Source organism: Doryrhamphus excisus, chromosome 9 (assembly GCF_030265055.1).
Source record: "Doryrhamphus excisus isolate RoL2022-K1 chromosome 9, RoL_Dexc_1.0, whole genome shotgun sequence".
Classification (NCBI taxonomy): domain Eukaryota; kingdom Metazoa; phylum Chordata; class Actinopteri; order Syngnathiformes; family Syngnathidae; genus Doryrhamphus; species Doryrhamphus excisus.
This window is the reverse complement of record NC_080474.1, coordinates 19,835,278-19,850,586: the sequence shown is the minus strand read 5'-3', so window position 1 is coordinate 19,850,586 and position 15,309 is coordinate 19,835,278. Positions and strand designations below refer to the sequence as shown.

Here is a 15,309-nt window from a genome sequence, read left to right as displayed (position 1 = left end):
AGGGGCAGACGACTCCTCGATTATCTTGTTTTCCCTGGCAACCGCTCCGGCAGTCTGCGTTAAAAAATAGTTCTTTTTTCCATTTGATACCCAGATGCCGTATTCTTCCTGCATCTCAATTACAGAGAGGTCAGGGAAGAGGCTGAGCTCATACCAGACCCCCGCCAGGCCTCGGCCTGTCCAGTGACCGCTTTGAGGAGAGATGGAATACTTTCTCATAGGCAGGAAGGCCACGGTCGGAATAGTGCTGCCTCCTCATCGGATTCTTGATGAACCGATATTGTTGGATCCGCCCCTTCAGCTGTACGATGGTTAAACAGGAAAAAAAAACACTACGGAAAATTAATACAAACTTCTTTCTGGTTTTGCCGGAGTACCCGGAGAAAACCCGGGAGAACATGCAAACTCCACACAGAGATGGCTGAGGGTGGAATTGAACCCTGTGAGGTCTGCGCACAAACCACTCGACCACCGTGCCGCCCTAAATAAGACACCCGACTTGCAAGTCATGTTCCTAGTTTGTATGTTAAAAGTTGAAATACTTAGAAAGCAACTGCCGGAGCCGGATTCAAACACTTGGCGGGCCGCAGTTTGCTCACCCCTGTTGTCTGTAGTGTTCTACCTTGAGAAGCTACACTGAAACATGGTCTGTGTGTGTTTGTGTGTGTGTGTACTCGTGACATTGAGTAGTCACCACTGGAAGCAACCCAGCTTTGAGAGGTTCGGAGCTTCTGAACAGTCAAGGTCACGAGTGAAGGTGCAACCGCTGAGCTGAGCCGCATGCCGCCATTTTGCATGCGGAGATCCACATTGACTCGTGACCCATGCTGATGCACACACACACACAAACACAACAAAGGACAAATATTGGAAGTAATACTTGGGAACGTCTGCACGACTTTTAAGCGCCGCAAACAACAATTATCTCATTGGCTGTTTTCCTAATGAATTATTCTCTGTAAACACTTCCTGGTGTTTATACGTGTCATGGAAGCAAGTAAATAAACGGTCTTCTGTAGATGCAGCGTGCTCGTGTGCGGGGGAAGACAGTTTAAAGGTGCAGACATGGCGACGGGCTAAGCCGCCTCAGCTGTAATACTTTACAGGAGACTTTTAAGTTGTGTTTACTGCTGAATTAATCCTCTGATTGTTGTTGTTTGCTAGACAAAATGGCCCTGATATTTGGCAGAAGCACGCTCTTTTATTGGTAATGGTAATGGTAATGGTAATGGTTTTATTTCATTTGAACATGCATCAGATTACAATTGAATGCATCCCATAATCAGTTCACAGTTCCACATGTCCAAAAGGAGTAGGAAGAAGCAAAGCTTATTAAATCCTACCCCTCCATCTGGTACTTTTACAATCAGTAACTGTTACATTTGTTCACTTCCTGCTTTCCGAATATGGTTTAAGGTTTTTTTTTGTTTTTTTACATTTTTTTAAAATTTTATTAATTTAAATTTTATTAATTTTAAAATGTTTAATTTAAAAAAACAGTTCCACATATCCAAAAGGAGTAGGAAGAAGCAAAGCTTATTAAATCCTACCCCTCCATCTGGTACTTTTACAATCAGTAACTGTTACATTTGTTCACTTCCTGCTTTCCGAATATGGCTTAAGTTTTTTTTATTATTATTATTATTAATTTTAAATTGTTTTAACTTTAAAATTTTTAATTAAAAAAAACAGTTCCACATGTCCAAAAGGAGTAGGAAGAATCAAAGCTTATTAAATCCTAACCCCTCCATCTGGTACTTTTACAATCAATAACTCTTACATTTGTTCACTTCCTGCTTTCCGAATATGGTTTAAGGTTTTTTTTTTGGGGGGGGGGGGTTTGGTTTTTTTTATTTTAAAATTTTATTAATTTAAAAAAAAAATATATTTTAAAATTTTTAATTAAAAAAACAGTTCCACGTGTCCAAAAGGAGTAGGAAGAAGCAAAGCTTATTAAATCCTACCCCTCCATCTGGTACTTTTACAATCTTTAACTGTTACATTTGTTCACTTCCTGCTTTCTGTAATACAGTTTAAGGGTTTTTTTTTTTTTTTTTTTTTAATAATGCACCTTGTACCGAAGTACGACGTGATATAACCATCCAATGACATAATGGTTACCATAGTAACTGTCAATATAGTGATATATATAGCACATCATGACTGGTTCAAGACTCTTCATCCTTGTATTTAGCAAACATCAACTGCTTGTATTATTGATAACACATCACACCACTTTTTGGAAGTTTCAAGCAGGTCGTGATAAGAGTGTACTTTTATTGCAACCAGAGCGATATATATATATATATAAAAAAGAGAAACGTTTTTGAAGTGAAGTGAAGCTGTGGAACCTTCACCTTCACTTAGGACGGAGAGAGCGGCGATTGAGAGCAAAGAAAGAGGAGATCAAGCGAGAGAAAGACACAATAGATGCTTCATGACAGGCTTGCTTGCATGGAGTAGGAATTGTTTCTAGCAGCATACACTCTTTTTAAAAGAGTCGCTGCGATGCGTGTCCGCCTTTGATCAAAGAGCGTGGACAATAAAAGCAGTTATGGCTTCACTTCCTAATAAAGGTTTGCCCTTGCTTCAGGAAACTCCTTTCAAAGTTGAAGACTCAAAAGCGACAAATAAAGCATAACGCGTTTCTGGTTGCCGTATTTGGAGAAAAATACCAAATGCGAATATATTATATGAATATGTTATTATTGTGGCTATAGTTTGCAGTAATGTAGAACTGCACTGCATCGTGCTGCTTTTATTTTACCCACCCATCTATCCATCCGTTTTCGATGCCGCTTATCCACACTAGAATCACAAGGGTATGCTGGAGCCTATCCCAGCTGATTTTGGGCGAGAGGGGGTCTCAAACACGTGGCCCGCGGGCCAAATGTGGCCCGCAGGACACTAGTTTGAGGCCCCCGACCTGATATGAAATTTTAAGTGTCAGTGCGGCCCGCGCAAGTTTGATATATGGATGCTGTATGGTATCATGTACCCAGAAAAAAATACTACGTTTGATTAATGTTCATGTTAAAGGTTAAATAACTGTTAATAGTTATCCTCCCTATCCGTGTGGAAGTGGTAAGTTTTTGGCTACTTAAAATATAATAAAATATTAAATAAAAAAGTATAAATGTGACTATAGTCGTGTTTTGTCATGTCTACAGGGCTCTAATAATGCTTTGTTCATTTTAATCTGAAAAAAATAATTTGTCTACCCACCAACTATATGTGGTTTCTTAAGTTTTTATTATTTGCCGTTTTATTATTATTATTATATTTATTTATTTATTACTGATTGATTGATTTTCTTTATTCTTGATTTGTTTATTTATTTTTCATCTTATTTTGTGTAGAAAAATAAAAAGTAAGATATTTGAGAACAGTGGAATGTTTTATCAGAGCTTTTATTGTAGAAAATTGGAACCAAAGCGAAGTTTTTTTTAATTTTATGGACAAGTCTACCTATGGACAATCTCCAATAAGCATGTAACTAAATACGGTAAATAATAATAACTAAATAATAATATTATAATAATGATAAATAACTAAATAATAATAATAATAACTGAAATATTCTGAATAAAACCTCAATTTTACTCCTCAAAGTGCAATTTTATATTACTATACAGCCACAGGACAAAGTTATTGCACTTCACTACTTCTTACCCCGAGAATTTGTTATCTTGAAATGGCTAAAAAAAAATGTAAATCTCATTTTTGAGTTATTTTTTTAATTTTATTTTTATACATAATGCATTTGTATACGTCTTAATATTTTTTGTCTACAATTATTTTTGTTGTTATTTTTGTTTTGTTTTTATTTTGTATTATTTTTATTTAGTTATTATTGTTGCTTTTTTCAAGCATTTTTCCATCATTCATATTTTTTGTGCATGCCAAAATTAAATGGATGGAATTTATAGCATAAATGATGATAAGATGTGCATTTTCTGACTGATTCCTGCTTTCTTTAATTTTAATTTGTTCAAAAATTGGGAATAAATCATATTACAAAAATGTTATTACAGCCAAATGTAACTGAAATGTTATTTTAATCTTCAGTCGAAGTGATTATTTGTTGTTGTGTTCTGTCACGTTCAGGAATAATTGTCCCTTGTCTTCTAATTCTACTTCCCTGAGTCTCTAAACCGCCCTATGTATAGTTCACTTGGACATAGTGCCATCTACTGGCCATTGCGTCTTATTACACCCTCTAAGTGCTCCTTGGGCTTGCCATTTATTTATTGCCTATGTGCCATAAAAGAGGCAGGCTGGCTGACCTTTTCCATAAGCATCTTTTTTTATTGTTCTGTGAAAACATTTTTACTCTCTTGAAAATGTCCTCCATTAATCATCTGATACACGAGCCTTTTCCCCTCAGTGAGCGCCGGATTTATTTGATAATTAATCATAGTCAGAATTGTATTTATAAGAGAATGTTTGGCAGAGTGGAGGCTACAGACAGAAAAAAAAAATACCGTTGCTAAAAATGCATTAAAATTTTTTTAATATAAAATATAAATTCATGAAGTAGAAATTGTGGTTAGAATATTATATTACGTTATATTACAATATAATAAACGTAAAATTATTACTAAATAAAATAATGAAATTCAAAATATAATAGTTGAAAGCCAACAAAAAATAATAATCTACTATTCCTGTTTTGTGTTTTTATTTACGTCGTCTACATACAACTATCAGCTTGTTGTTATTATTATTATTATCCATCCATTTTCTATACTGCATTCATTTGGGTTGCAGGGATATGCTGGACCCTATTATTATTATTATTATTATTATTATTATTATTATTATTATTATTATTATTATTATTATTATTATTATTATTATTATTATTATTATTATTATTATTATTATTATTATTATTATTATTATTATTATTATTATTATTATTATTATTATTATTATTATTATTATTATTTTTATTTTATTTTTTGTTTTTTTATTTTTTTGGAATGTGGGAGAAAACCAGAGTACCCGGAGAAAACCCACGCATGCACGGGGAGAACATGCAAACTCCACACAGAGATGGCCAAGAGTGGAGTTATTATTATTATTATTATTATTATTATTATTATTGTTGTTGTTGTTATTGTTATTATATTATTATTTTTTTTTATTTTTTTTTTATTTTCTTTATTATTTTTTAATTTTTTTTAATTTTTATTTATTTTTTTTAATTATTTTTTTTATTTTTATTTTTTTTATTTTTATTTTTATTTTTATTTTTATTTTTATTTTTATTTTTATTTTTATTTTTATTTTTATTTTTATTTTTATTTTTATTTTTATTTTTATTTTTATTTTTATTATACCTTACAGATGTGGCATATCCAGTTGCTGGTTGGACAGCATGATTATGGCACACCCGCACCTCTTGCAGGCCACAATAAAAGGCCATTCCAGAATGTGCCGTTTTGTGCCACATATGTTGCAAGTACACCAGAGCTGCTGCTCTTTCAGCAAATGGACAATGCAGTGAAAGTGCACATTTTGGACTGGCCTTTTACTGTGGCCAGCGGATGGATTATTTTAGCAAAGGATTTAGACAGATTTGTGAAAAATATTTGCGAGAAATAGACCTTTTGAGTACTTAGAAGTTTTATTTCATGAAAAATGGAAGTAAAAACCAAAGTTTTGATATTTCTGTTGCAAAGTATCTATAGTACTGTTTACTTTGTGTGTACATTAACAGGACGAAGTAACATAAGAAAACCAAATCTTTACTTTCAGTCTTCAGGGAGAGATTTGTGTAGAAGTTTGTGCAAGTGTGTTCTCTTGTGTTGCATTTTATACGTCTGAAAAGCGGCTTTTAAATACATTTTGATGGCGTTCATGCTTCCGCACAAAGAGCCTCAATCATGCGAGTGTAGCAACAATAATGAAACAACATTCCAGTGGATGAGGAGTGTCAAAACGTTAAAAAGAAGAAAACTTATTTCTACATATTTGCATCAGTAAAATGTAACATTTCACTCTGTTTTCCATCCACGTCTTTTTTCACGGGGCCGAGCAGATGTCGACTTACATTAAGCTAATCTTGAACGTTTTTTTTTTTTTTTTTTTTTTTTTTTCCAGTCAAACATCGCCCGTCAATCTGTAGCACCCAGCACAGCCGTGACCCTCTGGGCAGCATCAGAGCTGCTGAGGTGCCTTGGCATCAGTGTGACAGGATTAACACATCAAAAGCGGCGTCGAGGCCCCACAGCGGCGTCGCGCACTTAGCGCAGCCACCTTTCATGTTCTGCTCAGGTTCACTGCAATTTCACATGAGCACAACTTGCAAGATAATGGGGTGCGGGGGGGGGGGGCACTATCTGGCACTCCCCTCTGCCCTGCTGAAATATGCCAAATTTGATGTGCTTGATGAAAGTTGGAGAAAAGTGACAGCATATAATAAAAGTGACATCTGGAAGTAAATTGCAAGGACTTACCAGGACCAAAGAAACAACCATGGCTTCCTCGTTATTATTGACTTTGTGTCAAATCTCATAGTCATTGATCTTAATGGGAATAACAATTACGTAACTAGAAAATTCCCGCTTGCCACCTGTGCCGTGAACCTCGGGCCCGATGTGCCAACGGCTACCGTGCTAGCGCCTAGCAAGAAGGCCTCAAGTACCGAAGAGGTTGATGCAGTCCCATAGTGTCCCCACATCATGCCATGTGTCTTTTTGCCTTTAAACATGAGTAAATTAGCTTAAATGCTAACATGCTAACGGATAGCATCTAGCAAGACAGCCTCAGGTTCCCGAAAAGTTTGGGGCAGTCCCATAGTGTCCCCACATCATGCCACGTGTGTATTTGCCTTTAGACATGAGTAAATTAGCTAAAATGCTAACATGCTAACAGTCATCATGCTAGCACCTAGCAAGAGAGCCTCAAGTTTAGAAAGTGCCAAGGTTGTCATATAACCTCCCTACAGCATGCCATGTGTGTATTTGCCTTTAGACATGAGTAAATTAGCTTAAATGCTAACATGCTAACGGCTACCATGCTAGCATCTAGCAAGACAGCCTCAGGTTCCCGAAAAGTTTGGGGCAGTCCCATAGTGTCCCCACATCATGCCACGTGTGTATTTGCCTTTAGACATGAGTAAATTAGCTAAAATGCTAACAGTCATCATGCTAGCACCTAGCAAGAGAGCCTCAAGTTTAGAAAGAACCAAAGTTGTCCTATAACATCCCTACATCATGGTTGTTTGCCCATATGTGCCCTGTGATTGGTTGGCCACCAGTCCAGGGTGTACCCCGCCTCTCGCCTGAAGACAGCTGGGATAGGCTCCAGCATCCTTGCGACCCCCGTGAGGATAAGTGGTAGAAAATGAATGAATGAATAAATATATTGAAGTTATAAGGTCCAGTCCAGGGTGTACTCCACCTCTCGCCCGAATATAAAATAACTGGGATAGGCTCCAGCACCCCCGCGACCCTCGTGAGGATAAGCGGTAGAAAATTAATGAATGAATGAGTGTATTGAAATTGTAAGGTCCAGTCCAGGATGTACCCCACCTCTCGCCTGAAGACAGCTGGGATAGGCTCCAGCATCCTTGCGACCCCCGTGAGGATAAGTGGTAGAAAATGATTGAATGAATAAATATATTGAAGTTATAAGGTCCAGTCCAGGGTGTACTCCACCTCTCGCCCGAATATAAAATAACTGGGATAGGCTCCAGCACCCCCGCGACCCTCGTGAGGATAAGCGGTAGAAAATTAATGAATGAATGAGTGTATTGAAATTGTAAGGTCCAGTCCAGGATGTACCCCACCTCTCGCCTGAAGACAGCTGGGATAGGCTCCAGCATCCTTGCGACCCCCGTGAGGATAAGTGGTAGAAAATGATTGAATGAATAAATATATTGAAGTTATAAGGTCCAGTCAAGGGTGTACTCCGTCTCTCACCCGAAGATGAGATAGCTGGGATAGGCTCCAGCATCCTCGCGACCCTCCTGAGGATAAGTGATAGATATTGAATGAATGAATAAGTATATTAAAGTTGTAAGGTCCAGTCCAGGATGTACCCCGCCTCTCGCCTGAAGACAGCTGGGATAGGCTCCAGCATCCTTGCGACCCTTGTGAGGATGAGCAGTAGAAATTGAATGAATGAATAAGTATATTAAAGTTGTAAGGTCCAGTCAAAGGTGTACTCCGCCTCTCACCCGAAGATAAGATAGCTGGGATAGGCTCCAGCATCCCCTGCAACCCTCGTGAGGATAAGCGATAGAAAATTAATGAATGAATGAGTGTATTGAAATTGTAAGGTCCAGTCCAGGGTGTACCCCGCCTCTCGCCTGAAGACAGCTGGGATAGGCTCCAGCATTCCCGCGACCCTCGTGAGGATAAGCGGTAGAAAATGAATGAATGAATGAGTGTATTGAAGTTGTAAGGTCCAGTCCAGGATGCACCACGCCTCTCGCCTGAAGACAGCTGGGATAGGCTCCAGCACCCTTAACTCAAACTAGCTATATTATGAAATATCATTCGTTCATCAACCTGTGAGGTCGGAATGGTGATGTAAAAGTGTTGTCAATGACTCCACAGGAGGGATTTGAACAGCCTTTCTTCTCTCTCTCTCTCTCTCTCTATGCTCAGGTTGTTGACATAAAAGGTAAACTGAAGCAATCAAAGAGATTCTGGTCCAGTCTTCCTGAGGAGATGTGTGTGGAGACCAGACTGACTGCCGGGAATACCACTGATGGCCACTGCTGGAACGGACACACAAAGGGGAGGTAAATGGGGTCTACCGTAGGTGGTCTGTTGGCTTACAATCACAGACTGCTGGCAAGTATAGTAAACATTGTAAACATAGTAAACATTGCTATGAAAAACTGAAAGGTGTATGAAAACCAATGTATTTTTTATATTGTTGTTTTGTAGTCTTCATACGGGCGGCACGGCGGACTAGTGGTTAGCGCGCAGACCTCACAGCTAGGAGACCAGGGTTCAATTCCACCCTCTGAACATCTCTGTGTGGAGTTTGCATGTTCTCCCCGTGCATGCGTGGGTTTTCTCCGGGTACTCCGGTTTCCTCCCACATTCCAAAAACATGCTAGGTTAATTAGCGACTCCAAATTGTCCATAGGTATGAATGTGAGTGTGAATGGTTGTTTGTCTATATGTGCCCTGTGATTGGCTGGCCACCAGTCCAGGGTGTACCCCGCCTCTCGCCCGAAGACAGCTGGGATAGGCTCCAGCACCCCTGCGACCCTTGTGAGGATAAGTGGTAGAAAATGAATATATGAATGAGTTCTCCTATTTTGTGTGGAAGTGGTAACTTTTTGGCTTCTTATTTTGTCTTTCCCCACCCTTGGCCATCTTTGTATGGAGTTTGCATGTTCTCCCCGTGCATGCGTGGGTTTTCTCCGGGTACTCCGGTTTCCTCCCACATTCCAAAAAACATGCTAGGTTAATTAGCGACTCCAAATTGTCCATAGGTATGAATGTGAGTGTGAATGGTTGTTTGTCTATATGTGCCCTGTGATTGGCTGGTTCGTTTGTTCACAAGACAACAAATAGGGCTCTGTGAAGCGCAAAGAGAAAAAAAAAACAAAAACATGACAACCTGCTGCTACTTTATCAGACGGTCAAGCAGCTGATGAGTTTCCCTCCCCGGAAGACACGGCACACAGGATGTTGGAATATCATTTAAACGATGAAATGGAATCTTGCAGTGATTTGGATACATACCCGCAGGATGTTTTTCCTTATCTTTATTATTGTTATTCAGTTTTGAAAACACAAATGATTTGTTTCTTACAGTACAGACCGTATTTAGAGATTTGATTTGATTTTTTTGTTAGGTATTTCCCTGAAGTGGTAACAGATGGACTGACCAACCAGGTGAACAACCCGGAGGTGAACGTCGACATCACTCGTCCGGACACGTTCATCCGTCAGCAGATCATGGCGCTTCGGGTGATGACCAACAAGCTGAAGAACGCCTACAACGGCAATGACATCTATTTTCAGGACACAAGTGAGTGATTTAGTCGACATTTGTTGAGTTAGTATTTGTGGAAAATATTAATATAGTCATGTCAACTTCGCTTGTTTGGGTCTACCTCTTGATTTTTTTTATTCCATAACCCTGAGGATCTTTTAAGAAATTTAAAATGACCTCAATTCCACCCTCGGCTCCCCGTGCATGCGTGGGTTTTCTCCGGGTACTCCGGTTTCCTCCCACATTCCAAAAACATGCTAGGTTAATTAGCGACTCCAAATTGTCCATAGGTATGAATGTACAATATAACAATATAACAGTCACTTAAGTCATCATACAGCAACTTCACACTCAAATATACAAACATGTACCAATATGAATATAAAAAAAACAACTCCTTAAAAGTGTTCCCATACTGTATTGCATCTGAGCAACGCATTCAATGGGGTGCTGCAATGACGTTAGCCCCTCTCTGGGCTCCTCAAATAAAGACACACATCATCAAAAGTATAAGATGCAGATGTACGTATTTACTACACTAAAACGGTCTGAAAGTGTAATGAATGTTAAGGAACGTTTCCTCCCACATTCCAAAAACATGCTAGGTTAATTAGCGACTCCAAATTGTCAATAGGTATGAATGTGAGTGTGAATGGTTGTTTGTCTATATGTGCCCTGTGATTGGCTGGCCACCAGTCCAGGGTGTACCCCGCCTCTCTCGCCCGAAGACAGCTGGGATACTTACTGCAGGCCTCTTAATCCAGCCTCTTACACAATCTTGAGTGTATAAAAGACCGGGCAGGGAAAGGAAGGATGCTTTTTTGCAGCTGCACTGTAATAAGACCCGCTTACTTGTAGGCATACAGGGACTGCAGATAAGCAGGTATTGTTGTCAGGAATAAACAATCTGGTTTTCATTTCTATAATTTGGTTCTTTAAGATTCCCTTATCGGCTGCATGGCGGTCGTGTGGTGAGCGCACAGACCTCACAACTGGGAGACCCGAGTTCAATTCCACCCTCGGCCATCTCTGTGTGGAGTTTACATGTTCTCCCCGTGCATGCGTGGGTTTTCTACGGGTACTCCGGTTTCCTACCACATTCCAAAAACATGCTAGGTTAATTAGCGACTCCAAATTGTCCATAGGTATGAATGTGAGTGTGAATGGTTGTTTGTCTATATGTGCCCTGTGATTGGCTGGCGACCGGTCCGGGGTGTAACCCGCCTCTCTCGCCCGAAGACAGCTGGGATAGACTCAGCTGCGCTGTAATAAGACCCGCTTACTTGTAGGCATACAGGTACGTCTGTATTAGGTATTGTTGTCAGGAATAAACAATCTGGTTCTCATTTCTATAATTTGGTTCTTTAAGACTCCCTTATCCTCTATTCGAAACCCACTTAGAGTCCTCAGTGGGAGGATTTCTACGCAACCTGACAGAAAATAACAGCGAATACACAATTTTGTGAGGCTGTGGTCTTAAACTTTGGATCAACTGAGTAATTATGATGAACTAAGTAATGATTCCACTAATATGGAATAAAATTATCAATAAATTGTCATTTTGTCTGCATTACAAACTTGTTTTGTTTCTACTCCTGCAGGCGACGAGGGCAGCGGTTCAGGCAGCGGGAGTGGCTGCACGGAGGCCTGCCCCACAGACGCCGATGTTGCCGCTTCCGAAGCCACTCTCGTGGAAGCGGACCGGAGCGAGCCTGTAGGCGGAGCTTCATCGACCCGCATGCCCCCTCCAGGCCTCCTTTTGACTGCGTTGGTCCTGTCAGTCTCGGCACTCCACATGCGCTGGAGATAATGCTGGGGGGGGAAACAGGTTGGGACTTCCCAGACATCCAGACATTGATATTCCCATTTTCCCAAAGAATGCACAGTACCATTCATATAGACTTTTACAGCATCATTCCTCTGTCCAATGATGATGCTGATCCCATAAACTCTGCTGCAGAGATTAAAACTATTTTATATTAAAAAAATAATAATAAAATACAACAGACAGTAATGTCTGTCGTATTCCATGTGGACAAATCTAGCACGCACTTTCATTATTTTCTATATTTGTGTTAAGGAAAAAAAATAACTGCGTGTGTGTCAAAGCATTTCAAATGTGATTATTATTATTACAACTAAAGGTGGCACCTCATGATATTTAGATTTTACATTTTGAAATGCAATGAATGGATTTTTTTTTTAATGACAGGAGCACAAAACTCAGTACACTCTTCATATTTCAGCAACCATTTATATTGCAGACCCACACTATCCAAGCTATGTATGACAGTATTTACTATCCACTGAAAATGACTCAACACGTATGAATAGCTAATCGATAAACAGAAGAATTCACGTACTCTGACACTAAGCAGAACATGACCACCTCCCTCGGAAAACTGAGTTTTCCGACATCATAAGAAGTAAAAACCAACCTCCAAGATGGCGTGTTTTACTGAGAAAACTGACAAGTGATGGTGTTCAGACTTTTCCAACCTGAAGACAGTTGAGTGCCATCGACTCAGGGTTTTAATATAGTTTCATCTGATTCCTTGGGTAAATATTGGAATGTTTTTTGTATGAAAATAGGCTATTTAATGGTAATGGTAATTGTTTTGTTTCATTTGAACATGCATCAGATTACAATTGAATGCATCACATAATCAGTTCACAGTTCCACAAGTCCGAAAGGAGTAGGAAGAAGCAAAGCTTATTAAATCATACCCCTCCATCTGGTACTTTTACAATCAGTAACTGTTATATTTGTTCACTTCCTGCTTTCCTAATATAGTTTAAGTTTTTTTTTTTTTGGGGGGGGGGTTGTCCCGTACCGAAGTAGGACGTGATATGAGCATCCATGACATAATGGGTACCATCGTAAATGTCAATATAGTGATATGTATAGCACATTATGACTCTTCCTTCCAGATTCCTCCGAATCGATTAATCATTATACAGAATTAATTATTCTAAGACATTCCCTACTACTTGCTGTATGCTAAACAATGACACTACAGATACACTTTGGGCATGCCCACTGTGCGGTGTACTCACCTGTGTTGCCATTTTTTTTTTTTTAGACAACAATGTTTGCGTGTTGACTTATTTTCAGAGAACAGTAAATGGAACTGTGATGCATGCTTGCATTGTGCAAAACTCTGACTGAATAATCACAATGAAGTGCACTATTTGGTTTCAAGCACTTTTTTTGATTCAGTCTCAACTAACTTCCTGTCTTAAGAAGTCCAACGTAAAACCCCTCTCATCTCAATTTAAATATTCATTCTTCCATCCAATTAAAGATGTTAAACAAGTAATCAATGATTGGGTTTGATGGGTAAGTTTTGCACCCCCACAGTATGCCACTAGCTGCTTTTACACAGCCCGGAAAATCTATCTTTCTGTGTCAAAGACAAGGGACTGATGTACAATGTTCCTGCTTCACAGTTGGTATCAGTGTCGAAAAATAGGTGGAAAAGGGAACCCTCGGAATTCCAGGACCAAGATATGAATTTTAAACCGTCAATCACGCAATTTTCACTGCCTGGAAAATGTCCGTATGTCACACCAGACGCAGACGAAATACCGCATACGAATGTCTGAATGTGCACAGAAAGTTTCGGAAATGTAGTTGTATCCCCGTTTTTTCGTTATTAATTCCAAGGTCGTTTTAAAATTTAAAAATGACAAATGTGGATGTGGATGGAATGTATTGTTGATGCAAACTTTCTCAAATTCAAATCAAATGCAATAATGTTTCTCACCTTCAAATTGATGGTACTCGCAACTTTCTTTTGGCCCCATGGCAGGTTATTTAGCATGCATGGATGGAAGGTGAGTCAGCAACGTGTTTGTTTTAGCAGGAAAATACAATACAGTACAGTGTAAACACGGACTCGTTTGTCATATTCAATATTGCATGAAAACTGGGGCAAAATTTTGGTGAATATTTTTGCTGAAAACCAAATCATACTAAAATTGTAGCGTATGAAAACCGAGGTTTGACTGTATTTCACTTTGTTGTGTATAAAAGCCACAAGTGGATGAATGCTAATGTTCTGTTATGGCTTGAAAGCAGTGTAACAGAGGCTAGTGCAGGGGTGGGCAAACTACGGCCCGAGGGCCACATCTGGCCCGCCATGTGTTTGAATACGGCCCGCCCGTTCTTTCCAAAGTATTTCATTTAAACTCAACATACTGATAATGATAATACGGCTGCACAGCGGTTGAGTGGTTAGCGTGCGGACCTCACAGCTAGGAGACCGGTGTTCAATTCCACCCTCAGCCATCTCTGTGTGGAGTTTGCATGCGTGGGTTTTCTCCGGGTACTCCGGTTTCATGCTAGGTTAATTGGCGACTCCAAATTGTCCATAGGTATGAATGTGAGTGTGAATGGTTGTTTGTCTATATGTGCCCTGTGATTGGCTGGCCACCAGTCCAGGGTGTACCCCGCCTCAAAGACAGCTGGGATAGGCTCCAGCACCCCCGCAACCCTCGTGAGGATAAGCAGGAGAAAATGAATGAATAATAATAATAATAATAATAAATATGTAAAACTTTTAAATATAAATATAAAAAATATTTTTACAACAGTCAATGAGTATTGATTGTACATTTTTGGAAGTATTGTTTCCAGTACCGTATCATTGACATTCCCAGGAAGGTTCCCCCAAAATGGCATACCCCGAAATGTTTGAAAAGCACAAAAAAAGTACTTTATAGATGTCTTTGTGCAGTTTCTATAGAAGTAGTGGCACAATAATGCAGAATGTGAGGGGATTATTAAGAGAGGAAGCGTCCAAATGCAAAGAAAAGGGTCTTGTCTGTGAAGCCTGAATGCTCGTGTGTGTGTGCAGCGCAGGCGGGCAGGAAGCCGACCACAGTCACCTGTGAAATGAGAATCCGTGGAGAGTGGAGAGCGGACAGGCCTGAATGCATCTTGTCAGCAGAGCGTACCGGTGCTGCCTGCTGAGGGTTGGGTGGTGTGTTTGTGGACAAAACCAGCCTGTGTGTGCACATCATTCCGTTCCGAGAGCTGGCAACTAGGCTTGTCTTCATTTCATAATTTCATACACATATACAGTGCAAATATATATAATTTCTAATGATCTCACAGAGAATGCTTTTTATGTTTTGTATTATTCCAACCTTTAATGGTTAATATTTTTGCAATAAAATGTTGGAAAAAGCAACGTGAACTGAAAAACCACAGCAAGAAAATGCTTTTTTTTCTTTTTTTTTTACATCAGTGCATTGTTGTTGTTGTACGATGTTACATTCAAATGAACAACCAGATAAGCAAATATGCCTTACTAGTTAATGCAATCAAAATTGATT

The 15,309-nt window shown here is 39.3% G+C and overlaps 1 protein-coding gene across 3 annotated transcripts in view; it reads left to right on the top strand.

Annotated features, from left to right (window-relative positions):
- The window catches only part of gpc6b (glypican 6b), a 103,622-nt gene extending 88,322 nt beyond the window's left edge, over nt 1–15,300 (top strand). For 2 of the 3 annotated variants that reach the window (XM_058082978.1, XM_058082976.1), the window contains 3 exons: nt 8,622–8,758; nt 9,830–10,005; nt 11,571–15,300. In XM_058082978.1, coding sequence (XP_057938961.1) covers nt 8,622–8,758; nt 9,830–10,005; nt 11,571–11,779 — 522 coding nt within the window. In that variant the 3' untranslated portion in view covers nt 11,780–15,300. The remainder of the gene's footprint in view (nt 1–8,621; nt 8,759–9,829; nt 10,006–11,570) is intronic. The other variant, XM_058082977.1, reaches the window with a different exon arrangement.
- Nucleotides 15,301–15,309: the final 9 nt, after the last annotated feature.